This window comes from Lissotriton helveticus, chromosome 5_1, assembly GCF_964261635.1.
Source record: "Lissotriton helveticus chromosome 5_1, aLisHel1.1, whole genome shotgun sequence".
Taxonomy (NCBI): domain Eukaryota; kingdom Metazoa; phylum Chordata; class Amphibia; order Caudata; family Salamandridae; genus Lissotriton; species Lissotriton helveticus.
The window spans coordinates 523,362,660-523,383,892 of NC_136065.1; the positions used below are offsets into that span (position 1 = coordinate 523,362,660).

Below are 21,233 nucleotides of genomic sequence, written 5' to 3' on the forward strand. Positions count from 1 at the left end.
GTTCCATACATTTCAACACACTTAACCTTAGTACTTTATCACATTTAGCAAGTACCCCCTTTTTGTCTTTCAATTGGTAAAGTCCAACAATTCAGCTTCTCAAGGTTTTCTTCACTCCCCTCACAGGAATTATTCTCTTGCCACAAGTTTAGTTTATAATACCATAAGTTTCAATTGCGATACAGTGGAGGGCACAACTAACTCTCAAGAGACTTAGGGCTGGCAATCTCCTAGCTGGACCCACCAGGCGTTAATCCCTTACTTGGTTTGCGAGGAAAGAAGGTCACACCCAACTAAGCCTGGTATAGAACACGTGAGCACAACCAGAATTACCACCCCAAGCCCCTCCTTTACATTAGCGTGAGCTTTCACCCTCGACCAGAATCACTCGATCCTGTTGAATTCCCGCAGGACTCTTCACCGTTACTCCCAGGACGTGTGGGGGGTCACTGGAGATACTGTAGCTCAATATGGTACCACTCCTTAATACTGAAGGTTTTTTGATCTTATACTGAACCCAGAGAGAGTGTTGTCTCTTTTTCAAGTTGGGTACTGTTCTGCTTTCACGTTCAGTGAAGTCCGCTTCTCCGGACTAGTTCCCCGCCTTCCCCTCCTTCCCGGCTTACTTCAGCTCAGTCAGAAGTGTGAGTCAGACGCCTCCCCGACCTTCCGGTTGGAAAGCCACCTGGCCGGCAGTTCTCGCGGAGAATCCCCACTCTTCCCACGCTACCTGGGGAAGCAGGCGTTCCGCTGGCTCGCTTGGCCGCCCCTGGCGCTTCTTCAACAATGGGGCGAGGTACCGTTACCTCACGGTGCACTCCGGTGTCAGCGAACCTCCGCACGACCCTCGGCGGCTCCCTCAGCGGCTCCTCCCACAGGTCCGCCTTCCGCCGAGCTTCGATACTGTGCCCCGCCTCCGGCCGTCCTCTTCCGGGGTATTCTCCACCTCCCAGCCGGCAGCTGATCTTCCGGTGACAGAACTTCCTCAGCGCTGCAACCCTCTTCACGCGTCACAGCAGCCTTCCTGAATGGCGCTCCTAATCGCGGAATTGGCAGCTACGGAGTAAGCTCTCTCCCACGTTGCCAATAGTCAGGGTTAGTGCCACGCTGCTGCGAGGGGGTGGGGGTCCAATTCGGCACCCAGTCGGAGAGTTCTTCTCCACGAGCAGGGGGGAGCTGTTTTCTCACGAAGGCGGTGTCACGCCAGAGCCCAGTTCAGCACCCCTTTTTCCCTCTGTGTTGAGGACTTAAAGCAATCAGGGTTCAGTCCTTGGGTCAAGCGCTTCCTCTTTCAGGGACAGGGCTGGGTAGGCAAGCAAGAGGGCCCGTCAGTCTGCAGGGGAAAGCTGCCCTTTTGACCAGTCTCTCCCTACTCCAGTGCGCGCTCCTTCTCACTAGTCACCTTACTCCTGTCCAGGCTCACTGCAAGACAAAATGGCTGACCAGCATTCCGCCTTATATAGGCTGTCCCTCAGAGGTCCAGAAGGGACCAGAAGGTTCTGGAATGCCCTACTCTTTCCTATGGGACTGGTTCCAGGTATGTCAGTTATGACAGTTGGTAGCCACCATTTTGTGACTCCAAGGGAATTCCTGTCAGGAAAGGCCTCTGAACTGAGGTGAATGATTATGAGGGTAAAAGAGCACCTATCCCCCCAGGCCAACACCATAAAAATCTAGTGGACACAAAAATAAATAAAGGCATGAGGGGCAGAAAGGGGACAAAATAAATAATAAATTGGAGGGACTACACAAAAGGTCAGACAGGTCTAACAAATAACAAATGCAAACTGGATGTAAGGCTTTTGTACATCTGTCAGCGAGATTGACGGTCACTTACTTTAGGAACCAGTTGATCAATACCTCGATCTTAATCCAACATATCTTCAGAGAATTGAACATGCTCAAGAGATTTACCTATACAGCAATACCAAATGGATTGCTAGGTAGCATTGGAATTGGAGAAATCATTAATTGTTTCGATTCTCCCTACATCTGTGCTGGCAGCAAATCAATCTACAAACTGCTTCATTGAATTGATTATATATTTCCCACTTCTATTGATCTTTCGACATCAGCAAGGGACTCTGACGAGTTGTCTCAAAAAAGTTTAGACTGTGTAGAATCATTATATGTGTCTACGAAGTGTTGAAGAAAAACATATACATACGTTTGTTTGAGGGCTACGCTATTCTATGTGTGAGACGACGTCCTTTAGGGTCCATACAAGCATATCAATAGATATTATGCATTTCTTGTCCTGAAGAAGGTGACAAAATATTTAACTTTCACCAAAATGCTGCGTTGACAGTTGTTTTTCTGAATCTTGAACCCATTTGCAAGTATATTATTTCTAATTTGAATAATATGTATAAAAAGGATGAAAACTTTGTATCGATGAAATTATGTTGACATGATTCCGTTAATTTATGCATTTGCACTTTGTCAATATTTGTGAAATATCATGAAAGTTTTTTTAATACGTTTTTAATAAATTACAATATATTTTATCATATGTTTTATATTGAATTTTTGAGTATACTGGCTATCATTGCTTCACAATTCAGCAACCTGGAAGTTCTCACTCTTTTCTTATTATTTTATGCTGTTTCTATCAAAAGATCTCTTTGTGAGAAGCTTTTATATACTATATCACATAAGCCTTACATCCGGTTTGCCTATGTTATTTATTTATTGTTTAGACTGGGTTTGTCTTTTGATCAATAAAAAGGGATTTTTTGTTTATGTTACACATACCCGTCCCTTTTCTAAGTACTAGGGTACCTCCCTCATTTTTTGGTGATAGTCAGTGGTGTTGTCATTGACGGTTGGGGGTGCCAAAGAGCCTCATTTTGGTCTGCTTACCTTCCTCCAAATAAAGTTTCAGACGTTTTTTAGACTAGGTAGAGTATGGGGGTTCATAATTGGTAAAGGAGGCTCATCAACCTTGGTTTTCTTTTGGAGCAATCTTGAAGCAAACAAGCAATCTTTTTTGCCATTTAAGGTCTTTGCTGAGAACAGTCTTCAAACCTTGCAGTGTTTAACATTTTGTTAAGGATACAGACACTAGATGCATTCCTTGTGGGGACCTTTCCTATATAATCTATTTTTTCCACAGAAGCTATGAGCTCTAAAGAGGAATTTTTGGGAAATTACTCCAGGAAGAAGAAAAGTCAATAATTCTTGCCAGACCAAAACTAAAGAGAACTAACTCCTAAGATAAAGTGCAAGAAGAGATAGAAAACCAGGGAAAATTAACAAATTACATTTCTAGAAGAACAACAAATGGGTCTGAATGTACTACCTTTCACATAACATGCAGTAGATAAACGGAAGTATAGAGACCTCTGGGGTAAGCGGTGTTCAGAGTAAAGTGGTTTTACTGGCGGTGGTTTCGTTATTTCTCTAAGGTGGTGACAGAGATTATGGCCTCGGCAGGTCTTCAGTATAGACCACTGCTATGTGAAGGTTACTGTTGGACTTCAAGCTCGAGGATGGGCAAGGATTCAAGCATGTGAATCTATGAAAGATCCAATAAATAAATGCTGAGGAAATGTAATAAGATTAAAGGAAAATTGGTTCTGTCGGGTAATGAAAACAACTAATTTGTGAAATCTATATATATTTGAGAATACCTCCTCACTCTGACAAAAATTCACAACAGGTTCTTACAATAAATGAAAAAAGAAAGCCTGTATAGAACCATTTGCATCTTTATATTTTGTTCATAAATGACTGTCAATATCATTGAAAAAGTGCAACATGTGACAATAGTGAATAGTGCTCATGTGACATACAAAATATGTATAATAATATTTTCAGTTATAGACAATTTATACACATATATACAGGTTTCACTCTCAAAAAGAGGCCATCCATTAATACAATTTTCCAGAATCCCATTCACTACTAGTCAATTGTATTGGGTTTCTGTGGTATTGGGGCCAATTGGAAAGTTGTCGACGTTTCGACCCTTCGCGTGCCAAGGTGAATGTGGTCGCAGCGGGTCTTTCTCAAGACAAATGTAGCAAACAGGACAGTCCTGAAGTGCGAGTGGTAATGAGTCACCCGGTCTGGATTGAAGTCTTTAAATCCGAAATGCTGGTAGAGAGTGTTCAAACGATACACGCCTGTACTCGGGAACACGAGTACAGGCGTGTATCGTTTGAACACTCTCTACCAGCATTTCGGATTTAAAGACTTCAATCCAGACCGGGTGACTCATTACCACTCGCACTTCAGGACGGTCGTGTTTGCTACATTTGTCTTGAGAAAGACCCCCTGCGACCACATTCACCTTGGCACGCGAAGGGTCGAAACGTCGACAACTTTCCAATTGGCCCCAATACCACAGAAACCCAATACAATTGACTAGTAGTGAATGGGATTCTGGAAAATTGTATTAATGGATGGCCTCTTTTTGAGAGTGAAACCTGTATATATGTGTATAAATTGTCTATAACTGAAAATATTATTGTACATATTTTGTATGTCACATGAGCACTATTCACTATTGTCACATGTTGCACTTTTTCAATGATATTGACAGTCATTTATGAACAAAATATAAAGATGCAAATGGTTCTATACAGGCTTTCTTTTTTCATTTATTGTAAGAACCTGTTGTGAATTTTTGTCAGAGTGAGGAGGTATTCTCAAATATATATAGATTTCACAAATTAGTTGTTTTCATTACCCGACAGAACCAATTTTCCTTTAATCATAATTTACCCATGTTCTGAGGGACACAGGGTCAACCCCAGTTTTTCAAGAAAGAGGAAATTTAATAACTTATACTTGAAAATCCTCAATGCAATGTCCCAAGTAAATAGAAATGCACGTTTGAAAACTTGTGATAAAGGTATTCATAGTTTATTACTCAATATTATAGTAACTTGAAGTAAAAACTCTCGACATTGAACAAAGATCACCTAAGTGACATGTTTGAACGTTCCGTTCAGCTGCGTCATTCAGAAACACAGGGCTATCAAAAAATAACTAAATCGTCCAAAAGACCTAGCCTCCTCATTTTCTTTTACGCCTTTGTATTCAAAGCTTTGCTGAGCCGGTGATTATTTCCCACCATGCTGGTTAAATGCCTAGTAACTGCACCAAAACATGCTGTATCATTCGAAAAAAAAGAGCGACACACTACAGCATCAATAAAATAAAAGACAAAATGTATTTTTCAATTCATTAAAAATTGAGTCTGTGACATAGGATCGGCTTGCATATGCCTTACGTGCCCAATAACAGCATGCCAAGGGGCAAAAAAAGAGTGACTTTTTAAGGAGTCCAGTAAACGTTCTGAGGAGGGCCGATCATATAAGATCGCAAAACAAAAGCAGCAGGTGGAGTCCAAGTAAGAACCATGAACCGAAAGCTACAAATAACATTTGTATGCCCTCCTAGCACCTCATATATTTGAAAGTCCTACATATTAACTATTTTGTCATTGCTGAAAGTTCCAAAACGAAAAATCTGGCACCGACTACAGAGATCCAAATGCACATTTATTACCTCTTCCACTAACAGTCGGAGATAGGATTTCACCGGCACATCAATCAGGTTTTGGCCATAAATCTTCTTCCTGCAGAAAAATAAATCAAAAGTATTCATAAGGCTGCACTGCGGTGGAGACGTTTCCTCGGATCGGAGAAAGGGACAGGGCCCAGCACTCCTAAACTCTGAACACTCCCGAAGCAGAATAGCTAGCTGATTGCCAAACGAAACAAGCATTTGCAATGCAATAGGTCTCGCATTAGGAAAGTTTGAGCTATTGGTATTGCAAATGACAATTTTTTTATTTATGTGTTGGTTTTGAAAATAGCTAAATTAATAGCTTTGTCATTTACAATGCCAATAGTTATAACTTTCGCAAATGTGACACCTATAGCATTTGTAATGCAACATGTTTTGTATTTAAGTGACGTAGATATATGGATATTACAAATAAGAATAGATTTTAATTTTTTAAAATAATTAATACTTAATTAAAAGTGTCAGGCTTGTACTTGTCCTTTAGTGACGTAGGATAACCAATCTAGCACTGCCCAATGCAATTGCCAATCATCTTACATGTTTTGTTAGTGCAGGTAAAAATGAAACATCATGCAGCAGCGCCATGCAGGCAGGGGGCATATGAAGGGCAGCTTTCAAACAGCCCCATACCTAAAGCCAGTATTCGTCAAGTTTCGTGCCGTCCCACAGATGTGCGCCATATTACTGTTGTGTTCCGCGCCTCTCCAATGTCTGAAATCATTACAAAGTTTAGCCCTGCATAGTTTCTCTGGTGACCAGTGCCAGCGGCGGACAGTCTTCAACTAGATTGGCCGTATTGAGAATTTTAGTCTTGGTATGTGTAACAGTTAATATTTTTTTCTTGCTTTATATGGGGAGCCATGTAGCGAGTTTCCCAACACCCCAAAAAAACCTTAAACCTTGATACAATAACGAGAATTTGACATAATAAGACCCAACAAGCCCTGCCATATATGCTCGTTATGTAACAAAACTACCAATATCGTAGATGTCGCCACTGCTTAGTTTTTTAATCCAGCAAAATGCACATAAGAGAAAAGAAATGGTAAAAAAGGTTTACTATTAGAAGATGATAAATACTCACTCTTCCTTATTCCCACTAACCTGTTGTTTCAAGAACGCTATTTGCAGCAACTTAAACAAACTGTACAGATTGACTATTGCGATTTGTTGTATGTCTATATATCACTCTTTTTCAGAAAATTAACGAGCGCTGACCACTTCCACAACGATTGGTAAAGAATGACCAATTGAATAATACTGCACAAATCGTGTGAGTATCAGTATATGTATGTTAGTCCTGACGAAAGCTTCACAGACCCCTCGGGCCTAAGGAGCTGAAACATGTCGACAATCCTTTAATAATACCATCAGATCCAGTAACTTGATCTCCTGTTGTATGAACATATTTTTAAACCAGTGGGAACTCACCCCCCATTAAAAAAGTTTGGGTGTTTTTTCCTCACTTTTAATGATTTTTTCCTTTTTTCATAAAGTTTGTTTTTTCACACCATTTTGTGGGAATAAACCCTCTATCTCTGACACTGCACTTTGAGACCAGAGGTGCCTCTGGCTGAGGCCGGCAACCATCACAAATTGGAACACCCGATGATAACTGCCACGATGTCAATGTGGGGCGGAAGAAACATATATACCGCACTCCCAAATACATTGATTTCTTTGAGGGTTTTCTAATCACTTTTCCTATAACCAATGTCCTTTTCCACTTCTGATTACTTCTGCCGTCACCTACTTGGGTTTTATTGCATTTCAATCATGTTTTAAGCAAGGTTTAAATAGCAGGTATTTTGACGAATTTTAAATTCACTGATTTTACTGTTTCTAAACGCATTTAATATTCATGATGTAATGTTTATTTTTAGCGTTTAATTTATGTCAACAGTGCTGGTATTTCTTTAAATCAGGCACTTACCCACTACGTTTGACTCCATGTTTATTGTCATGTGCCTTATGCTAATCACTTTTACGCACATAGCACTTTAGATAATGTATACTCCTCCACAAGCGTCATGTGATTAAGGCCTCCTGACGGCCGAAACTCGTCATGGTGGACACGAAGGGCATCTAAATAATAAATTAAACTTCGCACTGAGTACTGTGGCTGTTTTCGTCTGCTTGAACTGGAGAATAGACTGGACACCCTCTCAGCTCTAGTCGAAACCAGAACTGTCCCACACACAAGTTTCAACTTCTTAGTATTGCATCAAGAACACGATTGGGCTTCTTATCCTGCACAGTCTCTCCTCCTGCAAAGTCAGGTGCACTCTTTGCCTCTCTGAGTAGGCAGGCAAGTTTTTAGGCGGTGAGCAAAACACACAGCTCCTCCACACAGCTGTGCAGAATTCAGGTGATGTCCCCTAACTTCTGAGACACTGACAGGCAGACACCTGCGTCTACAAAAGGTAAAGCTGATAGATTTGAACCTCCTGTGAGGTGAATGTCTCGTAGAGTTGACAACATATGCTCATGCGAAAATGCCCCCCTTCTGGTGCAGCCGTTTGGCTCAGCTCTTTGGAAAATCTGTGACGGGAGTGTGAGTCTCGGAGATGTGGCCTGCATGGGCCTGACTCTCCACTACTAGTTAGGAAAACGGTCAAGTGGGCCCCTCAGTAACACAACGCTCGCACACACCTCCCCTCAACCGGCCACACACAATCCGGATGATCACGTTCTACAAGGGCGCCCGCTAACTCCGTGAGCACGCCCGTCAGCGACGCACTGAGCAGCGGTTCAAGCTCTTCCCTGCCTCGGCTGCGGCGCCTCACCTGCAGGGCCTCACTCCGATGCTGCTGGCTAAAATCTGGATCCATTATCACTTTCACCGCCCGCACAAGCTTCCTGCAGTGGATTCTCACTTGCTCCTCCGAGGTAGCTGTGGAGGACGACGGAGGCACCGGCAGTCCAGGATGCGAAGACAGCACCAGTTCACGGGCCCAACAAGGGAGCCCTGGACGAAAGTGAGGCCTGGAGCGCAAAGGGGGCGGGGCAAGAAGAAACAACGAGCATCCGTGAGAGCAGCAGCCGCAGCCATCTGAAGAGTCCCGGTAAGGATCGCCAAAGTCCCTCCCGCTCATTGTGAGCCTGGCAGAGGGCAGCTGCCCGTGACACCCAACCACCGTGTGTGTGTGTGTGTGTGGTGGGGGGGGGGGAGAGAGGGCGGCGGCGGCGTGTGTATGCGTGCGTGTCTGTGTGTGTGCAGGAGGGTACGGGGCGGCAGCGTGTGTATGTGTGCGCGCGCCTGTGTGTGTGTGTGTGTGCGTGCATGCAGAGGGGTGGGGGCTGGCTGTGTCTGTGTGTGTGCGCCGTTAGTGCATGCGAGCGGAGCGAAGCGAAAGCAGGGGCTGGGAGTTCGTCTGCGCAAGCGCGGCTGAGACGCGCGCTTCCGCGGTCAAAACTGAGACTGCAAAAGCGTGCGTCTGAGTCGTGTCCACATTCCCAAATACGGATCACAATAGTTGTCGAAGCTGACTGCAATCAATGCTTACGCATTGAATGCAGGTCGTGCTTCGACCTAAAAAGAGGTGACAACAGTATATACAGACATAGAACGGTGTGGCAGATACAACATATTTATTGTATGAGATGTAGGATTCCTTGGTATACTTTTTTCACATCCCTGGACTTTCTCACGAGCACTGAAGCTGAGCAGCAGCGATAGCGTGAATGAAGAGGCATGGTTTGCCTAAATTTTAAGTTTCAGCAATTTACATGTTTTTTGCCTTACAAACTTTTTCTATTTGGACCTCATTAGAGTATTTTACAACGTTTTGAGGGGACATGAGCATCATGGCCTGACCATCACAATTCCAGGAAGCTGCCCCATCTCAGACCTTCCTCCTCTGCATACCGATATCCACCAGGGTCAACTGCTTGGGCACTTGGAAAGTGAGCCAGCTGTACCCACATAATCCCAGGAACAGCATCATCACCAGCCTCCGCGCAGAGATCCCTATCCTTTCAAAATAAGCATGTGCCATTGGTACCCATGTGTTTTATTGTGTGTACGTTTGTTCACGCCTACAAACATCTTTTAACAACTTTTCAAGCTTCAAATGCTAAAACGGTTGTAATAGTGCGTTCTAGTTAAATCAGTTTTTCTGATGAGCAATAGTGACAGTCATTCTGCGGCCTAACTCCCTGGTCATCCAAATACATTTTGACTAAAGGGGACATGTACAAGTAAGGCAAAGAGGAAAAAAATGGCTTGGTAAGCACCTAAAATGTCTTTAAGAACTACTACTATTAATTACTTTTATTGGTATTGTCAGATTTGTTACCTTAACAATAGATGGGAGACTACAATCTGGTATTAAGTCCCTTACAGGTGACTTGTGAGTTGCCTGTAATATATGGGATAAACCCCCCCCCCCCCCCCAAAAAAAAAACACACTATCAGGCTATTACCAGCCACCAAAATGCTCCATTTTCATTTGGAGGAATAAGGAAGGAGGGAGAGTTCTTCGATAAGGTTATGGAACTCCGAGGTGGCTTGCTATATCCTTATTATGTAAAGCAGAGGGTATATTATAATAAATGGTCCCACCATCACCTTCCCACAAACCATTTAAATCCTTGGCACATAGCAAATTTCACATAAAAGAGAAACTCGAAGAATACAAATAAAGAATAAAAATACAATCTATAGAGGAAAAAATTAAACATCAAAAACACTGTTAGATACCTGTAATGAAAAGATATAAGAATCAGTTTAATACAGGTCAGTTTAAAAAAAAAAAGGCCCAGTAGCTCAGAAGAAAAAGTTACTTACCTTTGGTAATACCTTATCTGTTAGAGACTATCGAGCTGCAGATTCTTTACCTTAGAATATCCCCAGGCATCAGACTGAATAAAATTGTGAAGCTAGGTTACATCTCCACATTCATTGAAACCATGCTGCCCATGCCAGAAGGGGTTCCATGAATGGGGGACAGGTGGTGCTTGATCCTAGGCAGACCTCTGGCAAGACTTCCGGGCAGACCTCTGTACTTGGGTCTCACGAGGCTTGTGAGAGTCACATCCGTGGCCACGAAAGGACTGAGGAACTGTTGGCCGTGGTGGCCGGACAGTAATCCATCAATCAATCATGGATTTGTTGAACACGACTACTCACCTGTGAGGGTCTCAAGGCGCTGGGGAGGAGGGGAGGTGCAGGTTCCAGTCCTACCACAGCCAAAGATGAGGTGAAAGGCAGAGAGGGGCTGGCACCCAGCCGATAAGAGACCCAGGGATCATCAGCGGCTCTGCTGTCCTTAAAGTGCCGGAGCTCCGAATCTGCCTTCTCACCAAACAGGCGAATGCCATCTAAGGGCAAGCCCATAAGGGATGCCTGTACATCCACGAAAAGCCAGTAGCCTTCAACCAGGCGCAGCTATGTGGTATCTCTGATAAAGCAATCACTCTGCATAATGAGTCGGTCGTATCCAGTCTGCAATGCATAGTGAACTTTGCTGCTTCCCTCCCATTGGAAATAGTCTGGGACAGGAGGGCTTGCGCCTCCTCCGAGACCATGGTCAGCACTTGCGCAACTGAATCCCAAACTGTGTGAGAATATCAGCCTAAGAGGCATGTGGCATTCACTGACCACATAGCAAGGCTGGTGGAAGAGAAAATCCTCTTACGGAAGCTGTCGAGCCTCTTGGATTCCCTATCTGCTGGTACGGTAGAGACATGCAGTCCTTGATAACCTGTGCACAGGAGCCCCTTTGCAGGGCTTGGCTCATGCCCGGAGCAGGACATTAGTTAGGGCATCATTAAAGAAAACATGCTCTGTAGGGTTAACTTCTGGTAGAAGCACCTCTGTCAAGGCATTCGTCTTGACTGCCACCAAGGTCGGTGTAAGATCCAGGACCTCAACCACCCATCTCACCACCATGACAAAGGAAGCTCCTTCCTCTGTAGTGACACCTGGAGGAGAGACTAAGCCAGTGTCTAGACCACTAGCATCGGCCAGTCACTCATACCAGCTATCGTCTAGCTCTTCTTGGGGTCAGGACAGCTTTAAGGATTGTCAGATTCGCCTCAATTATATTGACCATTGGGCTTATCAGTAAAAGAAGCACTGCCTCCCATCCAGAGGGTCGTGTTATGGTCGGACTGCTGCCAGCACCCAGAGTACAGTTACATCTGCACTTTACACAAGGAAAACAAGAACTGCCTTTTCCTTCTTCTGATATCTTTTTCTAAAATGAAAAGTGAGCAGCAGAAAGGAGATATTTATGGCAACATGCATGTTTCTTTTCAACACTATAGGTCATTAGAGGAAAGACAGAATCGCTCAGTTGTTTCAACACAATCTGAGATACACCAGTTTTGGTGTGTTTGATTTTGCAGTACTAAATCTGCTTTTATTCTCCGTGTCTGCAGTGAACATAAAAGAGCAAGTCACCAAGGATGTAAGCAGTTCGTGGGATAGCTGAAGATATGACCACGTATGATGATGATGAATTAAATGCCCCTGCCATATATATTCTAATGATATTACAAGTCACCTTGAAGTTTCAGTAACTTGTAAAGGGATTCAACCAATGCCCTCTTCCTCTATATGGCCATGGAACTCCTAAGTGACTTGCAACATCTATATAATGTATGGGTGGGGTACATTATAGCCATTTATTATGGTTATAGTTCCAAGTGTAACAATTATTGTTTATATTATGATGGATTATAATTTTTATTGTTATTTGATGTCCTAACAATTGCTATACTATAGACTTTACACACTTCAAAAGAGGTTCTGTCAACACTTCAGTGTGTTTATAAACTTCAATAAGACTTCCCTCTTCTGACAGCACCGGCTTATACACAGCAATGAGATCATACACCGTCCCAAGGCCTAACACTTGGAATGGAGTCTCACCCCTTTATCTGTTCCCACTATTACTGGTTCTATGTTGTCACTGACGTGCAAACTTGGCCAGCTGGCACACAAACTACTATTAAGGTGATACTCTTCCCACAAAGAATGTCAATTCTGTGAAGTGAGAGGGATTTTCCAATATCAGAAACACGGGTCGTGGCTTCCATCACAGGCACACCTCTTGTACACATGGGACAAACCATTGATCATCTGGAACAACAGTAAGTTTGTTCAGAGTTGAGCCGTTTAGTAGAGAATGCCATGCCGGGCATGTGTGTGGACAGTTCATTGGGGCGGAGCAAGGAGTGTGCTGTGTACTCTCCTTACGCAACCACTGTTCTGCCTGTGTGAGCCTTGCGCCCGCATCTGGTGCACCTTACTAACACCGTAACCACTGCTCCAGCCCCTCAAACGCCCTAAAGGACCTGCATCACTGTGCACAGAGTAGAGGTGGGTGAGCCAATCCAAACTGGGGCCTGGTGTGCATCAAGTGACTGACTCTGGCTGACTCTGGCTCGGCCTTTGAGACCATTCAACCCAAACAGAGCCAAACCAAGCATCCCAGGCACTGCCCTTCTCTCTGCTAAGGCAGTTTTTAGAATAATTCATTGCTAAAAACCAGGTTGACGGAGCACAATCTTAAGATTTAAAAGTGTGTTTTTGTATTCTGAAACTGGAGAGCTAACATTGTGACAGAACATTTCTGCCCGGATTCTTTGTTTAGTTAATTATTTAATTGCTTTCAGAGAAGTGTTTAGCAGCTGCTAAAATCGTGCTGTTTGTCGAGTCGAGTCAGGTGACCCACCAGCCACACAAACATAGGATCTCCTGCCTAACCTTACACTTAACATGTGCACACATGTTAAAATGCAAATTACAGAATTTTTATTCGGTATATCAGATGTCCGAAATTTAGATGGGAATTATGGCACTTTTTTTCCAAGTAGAAGTGTAAGGGAATGTTGGAGCTGAAATATTTCTCTTAATGCCAACGCTGGCCCGTCTGTCGGGCGCCACAACGATTTTAGGTGAGGCTAAACACTCCAATCACCACAATTAAATAATTAGCAAAAAGAATAGGACTTGAGGCCTCCACAGAGTTTGCCCTCCAGGTTAAAACAAAAAGAAACGCATGCTTTTGGGAAAGGGATGTCCTTTGCAAATGGATGTCAGCATGAGTGTACTACTGCATGTGTAACAGGTATCCCAGCATTTTATTTTGGCCGTTGGCCATCATGCTAATCCAGTGTGGGCAGGTCCCTGATGTTGAGATGCCAAGTTCCTGTTCTGTGACCTGGAGTGGCTCACAAAGTGTACTCACAAGGACTACTGTCCATGCCCTGGGTGTATCATGTAAAGCAGTGGCGGGAGCGTACTGATAGTTTGTGAATAAGAAATGTGACCAGGGAGAGGAGAGTGGTTGTTGTGTAGAGTTCCACTTTTATTTGAAGCCAAAAACCTTGCGCTGACATTCTGAGTGCATGCACAGTGCTTGTATGTGCATAAGTGTGCAGCACATGCTTGGTAGTAGGACTCTGGGCGTGGAAGAGTGAGTAATAGGATCAGTGAGATCCACTTTGCATAGTCCCTGGTTTAGCTTGGCATATAGAGGGGTGGTGGGTACAGTTTTCCCAGACAGTGGAGATGTACTGACTGCATTCCTGTGACTAGAGGGCAGAAATCTAGACACTAAAGTGAGATAAGATGAAGAGGACGTTGCCTTTAAAAAATTCCATGAAAATACTGTTAGCAGCGGACTGCCAAGGATTTCATCCTCAGCCCTGCAGCTCTGCCATTTAGAATATGGTGGCAGGGAGGGCTAGGACTACAGATTATGTTGTTCAATGGGAAGAGGTTTCAATGGAAGGCCTACTCTTTTGTCTGTCGTCGATTACTGCTTCGGGAACCTTAATAGTACAATAGGGGTGTTACTGTTCCTCCACAATGGATACCAAATTATGGCAAGCTAAATAAATGTAACCCATCTATCTTAGACAGTAAAAGTTGTTGAGAATGAATGGTAGAATCTATCAGCTTTGAACAGTGGTATTATCCAAAACACAAGAGTTGTGTGATATTGGATCAAAGGTGTCTTCTGCATTATTAAGGATTTCTTTTATTTGCCACATAATCCATGAACTTCTACACAAGTTACAGATTTCAACAACAAAAAACGTGTTTATTTCTTAAACAAATCAAAATCTATGAAAAAAGAGCTACCCGTGGGGCTGCACAGAGACAGACCTTCTGCAAAGGTTAACTGATCACCTTTTAGTTGCTGACATTTCTAGTCCAGTGTTAAACCAGAACTAACGAGGTGAATGTTTCCCCAGGTCATATTAATGTGTGAAGATGACAAAATAGTGACATAACAATACCACCTCATGTGCAGCACGGTGTTTCACAATTTACTTTCCTTAACATAAATAAGCAAACCGCACCACATAATTAGGTTGTCTGTTTGTTCATAATTTCAGTGGCTTCAGACATATCGAACCAAGCATGTGAAAGAGTTCTCTAAAAATCAAGGGGCAAGGATTCTTGCAGTTCACCAGGGAATCAGGAGCAGTTTCTGTAGAAGGTAATTTCCGAATGGTGCCCCAGGGCGATCAGTACTGTGCGCTCCCATTAGGCACATACAACCTCCAGTGGTTGCCAAGTCAAGCAGTCAAGGTATACGGTGTTAAGTAGTAGGGGTTTGAAAATAAAACACGGCATGACAGAAAACTCACAAACTCAGGGTTCAGTTGGTACAATTACTTTGAAGAAGAATGGGGCTGTATTTGTAAGCTGTTTGGGTATGGCGGCTACATACCATAGAAAATCAGTGGCTGTTTAATGTACTTGCAGTTTAGATTGGACTTCAATGTTGCGCCCTGGGGTAAATGTAACCCAAGGGGAAGATTTCAGGCATTCCTTTAACCCTTGGAAATTGTCAGATCTTACAACAGCGTGTAATTGTAATCAGTTGATTGGAAATGTGTGATAGAAATCAAGAAATTATTTATTGAATTGAATAGGATCATTCTGGGCCCTTTCCTATTTCTCTGCGGCTGTTTGCAAGGCTGTGCAGCTCAGTGTGTAGGAGACCCGCAGTTGAGTTTGGGGTAAAAACAATCACAAAAAACAATAAACTCCAAAACCTGTCACTTAACAGATTTCTTGGTTCCAAAAGGGCATTAAAGGAGACAGAAAAGAGTAACAGGCTTCAGTGTTTCGTATCCTAACTTACAACTGTGAACTTGAAATAAAAACATGCCATATTTGAACACGAGTTGCTTCTTTTGATTTGCAAGTCTCTTTAGATGAAAACTTTGCCAATACACACTGAAGGATAAGCCAACAGATTGCTCACAACTAGATCTAATCAATGAAAATGTCTCGGTGAGCTAGCATACCTAAGGGTCTGTATTCTTTAAAGTAACGTCGGCCCCGAGGTGCCACTGCCGTCCCCTTATAAAGACTCAGACATTACCCTGGTGATCATCGGTGTCTGTCTGCTTCCCACACATCTAAGGCGGTCACTGCAGATCCCGAGCTCTACAAAGCCAAGGGTGATTTTATACCTTAAAGAATTTCCACGATTGTGTTACTGCACAGGGTTTACAATCCAGCCCCTGACTCACTCAATATACCTCAATATACAGACATAGCACTACATCTTTCTGCTGTGCTAATCGCCCCCCCCCCCCCCCCCCCGCCCCACACACTCCTACTTCCCAACCAGCTAATGCCTCTGACACAGGTTTAATTTCAGTTGAGGGCATTGAAGCTTTAAAGTACTTACTTGGCACTGCGATCTTGCTGGTTGAGCCCGGCCCGGCACTGATGGAGATCAGCACAAGTCCAACCTTCATCCAACACACTGTGAAGAGACAGACTCCATTTCATTCAAAGCTCTGATGCGTTGGATGCTCATGCCCCCTTGTGTTATTCATGTATGCTAATTCAGAAGATTCACTGTTACTCTATGAGACAGTTGCAGCAAACAGCTGTGCTAGAACTTCTATTATAGCTAGCACTGAATCATAAATAATGCTTTAATTAGGGCACACAAATCAATACATTATGATAATGTTAACGTTTTGGACTAACTTTGTTATGAGTTAACTTGTATTTGGTATTTAAATTTTAATTCCTTGAAACCTGGGTAGAATTCTTGTTGCACATTAGTCACAATTTTTTATATATTTTTTGCAATATACAATTAATTCAGTTTGTATCTGTGCCCACCTTACTGTGTTCGCTTCCTTTCCAATGTAAGGGTATGTGCTAGTGAATTAATGCTGAATCTTTGTAATCGCCATAATAACGTATGCCATGAAAGATGAAGTGAAGCCTTACCTTACATTATTTTGAATTCCTTATTTAAATTAAGTGTCTAATCCATTCGACGAACAAATAAGGTTTAGAAAACTTGGTCCCACAACAGTTTACAACCCAGCAGACTAAGATTGGGCTACAAATGCAGGCAGCCTAGACCGTGTGATCACCAAATACCAAGGTTTGTCCATCAAAGAAGCAAAGAGTTGCTCTCAAGGAACTGTTTATACACTTAATTATATTCAGTTTTAAAATGAATCTTCCAAAGAAAGGCGGAATAATACCACACCCAAATAGTGCAATGAATGTTGACTTGATTACACATCAATTAGAAAGTGAACAATACAGACATACATATACAAATGTTTAATTGTTAGTTATGTTATTTTATTACTTTAAAAGTACATTGAAGTACACGTGTGCTAATTCACTCTTGCATATGTAGTGAGCAACATCTTGTGCTTAGATTCTGGTGTGGTTGCTCTGGCCAATACTGTGTACCGATTGATTCAGCGTTATCGATGCGTGTCAATATGTACATTACGCACTTTTGAGTCTTGGATATATTTGATCACCATGGACTCGTTTAAACTGGTGTTGCCCATTTTGCCTATAAGCATTTAGTCCTGAGGATGGTCTCGCTTATTCATCAGCTTCGAGACAGAAACGCTGACACAATCGCTGCTTCTTCCTTCGCAAAAAATTATGTGACAAATTACCAACAACGCAAGTAAACCGATGGGTAACTGTTATGGGCACTACATCACAAAAGAGTGAGTATATATATGTACACAAATACTAGACACTGAGATACTGCTCTATTGCAATACATACACCCCCATGTGCTACAACAGATCCCCTTACGTTTAAAACACTGAAATAACATTGATAACAATTAAACATTTTTATATGTACGCCTGTATTGTTCTACTTCCAAATGATGTTTGATCAAGTCTAATTCAATTGCACTATTAAGGCCTGAATTTCTTCCACCTTTCTTTGAAAGATTAATTCCAATATTGTATCGAATTAAGCGTATAAATAATTCCTTTGGGAGCAACTCATAGTTTCTGTTTTGTATATACTCAAGCACCGAATGGGCTACTTGGTTGCCCATTGTATACGTAAAGGATCTGAGGTTTTATTGACTTATCAATGTCGAGATGTCTCTGCTATGTGCCACTATTGAGTTTTTGTGCTTTGCTTTGTACTAAAAAAACTGCAAAATAAAGTTTAAAAAAAATAAAAAGGATCTCTGGTAGGTTATCTCCATCAAAATCATACATTACCATCATCTCATAACACTAGGGTGCCTAAAGTGGCAATGAGAGCATAAACCAACAGTCCCCTCTCGCCCCAATCATTCTCCAATGCTGGGCTTCAGAGGCAAATACAGTCATTAGGCTCAGTAGCCAGGACAGGTCTTCACCCATTGCCTTCCCATGAACACTGAGGTAGGGGCGAGTATGGGACTGACGTATGGAACTGGGAAGACACAGTCAGATTCAGAAAAAAATAAGTGAATACACAAGGACAAAGGAACTGAGAATGAGAAAAACAAGGCTACAGGATGGGCAGGGCGGACAGACTGTAGAGTCGCGCTCTAGTGGTTGCGCGCTACGTCACGATGTAGTGCGCGAGGTGGCCATTTTGTAGACTCGCGCCGCGGAGCACGAGTCGGGAGATATTCCTTTAGAGCACTGGACACCAGGCGCTCTCCTGCAATATATATATACAAATAAATATATGTTCCTCCACACGTTTGGCCCTACAGTTCTTTGAGCGATCTTATAGCATGCCACGAACAACTGATGATCGTATTTTGCACATCTCAGAATGTAGATACAACAACCTTTGATATCTTGCATTTGATAGTAGGCTTCCTGTTTAAAAAAACGCTCTAGATTTTCAAACTACTGCAGTTGACGATAGAGAACTGGGTATTTAATAGACATGCTGTCAATATGGTGTTTGAGCCACTCAGAGAATGCATCCCTAGCCACCATTAGGTTTGGCTGTCATAAGGGCATTCATGTGTAGCTCAATTTTTCAAACGAGCTACTAACAATGCATCACATGCCTACATTTGGAATACAAGATTGCAGAGACAAACACACCCAGCTAAAGGGATGGAGGTGGACATTAAAAGGTAGAGATGGACGTGCTGTCCCTTGTAGTTTCTGTAATGAAAAATCACTGTACTGGACTTATAATTTCACTTTGAAAGCACACTTTACCAAAAGTAAACGGCCCAGTCTCTGGGAGACTAATTAGGCCTTCTGGGTTCAGCCTAGTTCGTTTCTGTGCCGAGGGACGGGTATCAACCTAATTGGCTTTCATCAGACAGCTACTGGCTTTGATGGTGCTTCTTAATTTGCTAACCGAGGCAGTTTCTGAATTTCTTGAACATTTGCTGGCATTTCTGGGGAAATGTTGACTTTATTACACCAAGGGTGCTACCAGGGCATGCTTTAAAGGTGGAAGCGAGCACTGCAGCCAAATCCCGAGCAAGCTTCTCAGCCAAGTTTAATAATCTCTGCTGGGCATAGGCCCATATCAGATAAGCAACTCACCTTACCTATCGGGTTGATGATCTCTGTATACCAACTGCAAGTAAAGGAAAACAGATGGGTTTGAACTGATTAATTATGCACTTGCCTGTATCATAACAGATGATTATTCTACTCCGATCTCAACTATTTTCTGATGGAAATATACCACCAGCATGAAACACGGCTCTTCTGATAAACAGACCTGAGAAAACTGTGGAAGATGTCTCGTAAGCTGTTTACGGATGTGTAACAGCACTGCATTGTTATCATCAGACTCTCCTACTCACAATGAATCAGACAGCACTGTTGTGTCAGACAGCATTGTTGTGCCGTTTTAACTTATATAAAGTGAATGTCTGGCTACTGAGATAGTCCTTTTATAGGTTTAATGTAGTCAAAGCCTGGATATGCAAATGCACTGCTAACTTGAGAGAGGGAAGGAACGCATGACTCCTTGCTTGCTAAAGTAAGGCATGTGTGTAGCACTGATGGTGAATGGCAAAACATTTCTATTTAGGAATAAGACAAGAACACCCTTTAATGCACAGAAGGAACATGTTTATGCTTGCAAATAGGGATATGCCCAACCATGTTCAGGGGAGACCGTGCACATCATGCTGGCCAAGCTGTGGTCTTCATCCTTGGTCTGAAGATTCTTTGGTGAAGCAGGGCGCTGAGCTCACACTTCTTTAACCAGCTGGCAGATGGACATAGATATGGACTGTGGGTTGGTCTCTTCATTTCATAATGGGGATAGATGAAGGTGTGCATCCCTTATTTTGCTATAGAGACCTCTGAAAATACAACCGCCCTGTAGGTGAAGGGAAGCCTCTGAATGCAGCATGATCTTGCAAAGTGGCAGGATTCTTCCTGGGGCATATAGACGACCTCCTTCTATACGGCACAGATCTGTTGTAGGCGGTCCCAGAGGGGTTGGGGGAGGGGGGTGGTTGTTGGGGGGAGGGGATCCCAAATTCAACTGGATACCAATAGAGATGCCAGAGCCAGATGGTGGTGCTCTACACTGGGGTGGTGTGGAAGTCGCGTGGGACACGTGTTTTTAGGTCTCGCCTGGAATTAGCATCCGAAGGATGCGTCCAGGCTGGAGACTTAATGTTGCCGGTCTCGGGGGAATGAGGGACAAAAGGGTGCCATGCGCTTCTCTTGTGCTGGATTTGACTGCGTGCACGCGCACGTCGGCTCCGTCCACATTCCCAGCAAGTCAGCCTAACGCGCGTGCATGCACACAGACACACACACACGCGCGCACACGCACTTACACTTACTTACACACACACAGACACACACACACACACACGCAGGCACCCAGACGCAGGCACACACATACAGGCAACCCCCTCTCCCTTCCCCTCTCTTACCTAACCGGGCATCGGGCTTCTCGGGTGCCTCGCAGAGCACTCGAGCTGCTCTGCCATGCCTGCAAGATGCGGGGCTCTCCCCTTAGGCTTGGGGGTCCCGCAGTCTCCCCGCTGGTCTTCACCCGGGTCCCCTCCTGGGTCCCGAGACTTCAGGTACGGCACTTCGCTGTCGCTCCAGGCTCGCGCTCCACCTCAAAACGAAACTTAAAAATGTTGCGCATGCGCAGACAGCCCCCGCCCTCCCACTCCTCCCAGGCCGGATACTGAGCTTGTTAGTGACCATTAACCTGTAATGTTCACACTTTATTTTTGCTGTATCCATGGTGACACTTATGGCCGGCTACACCCCCCCCCCCACACGACCACCTAGGACATGGTCTGGATGGGACACCGTAAGTGTGCTGATACCACTCTGGCCAGCCTTCGCCATTCCCTTGGTGCAGTATATGTGTCTCCGTCCCTGTGAGGTACTTCGTGCCTCTAACGCTTGGATGGGAGGGGGTCGCTCTCCCAGGCAGAAGGAGCGCGGCACCGCATCCTTGTCTGGAAGGGTGGGCTTGTAAT

At 43.6% G+C, this 21,233-nt stretch overlaps 1 protein-coding gene across 5 annotated transcripts in view; it reads right to left on the minus strand.

Moving 5' to 3' along the window:
* ATP13A2 (ATPase cation transporting 13A2) overlaps window positions 1-21,233 on the minus strand; it is an 861,654-nt gene that overhangs the window by 272,205 nt on the left and 568,216 nt on the right. For all 5 annotated transcript variants that reach the window (XM_078642867.1, XM_078642866.1, XM_078642870.1 and 2 more), the window contains 2 exons: window positions 16,203-16,280; window positions 5,518-5,587 (listed from right to left, as the gene is read on the minus strand). In XM_078642867.1, coding sequence (XP_078498993.1) covers window positions 5,518-5,587; window positions 16,203-16,280 — 148 coding nt within the window. The remainder of the gene's footprint in view (window positions 1-5,517; window positions 5,588-16,202; window positions 16,281-21,233) is intronic.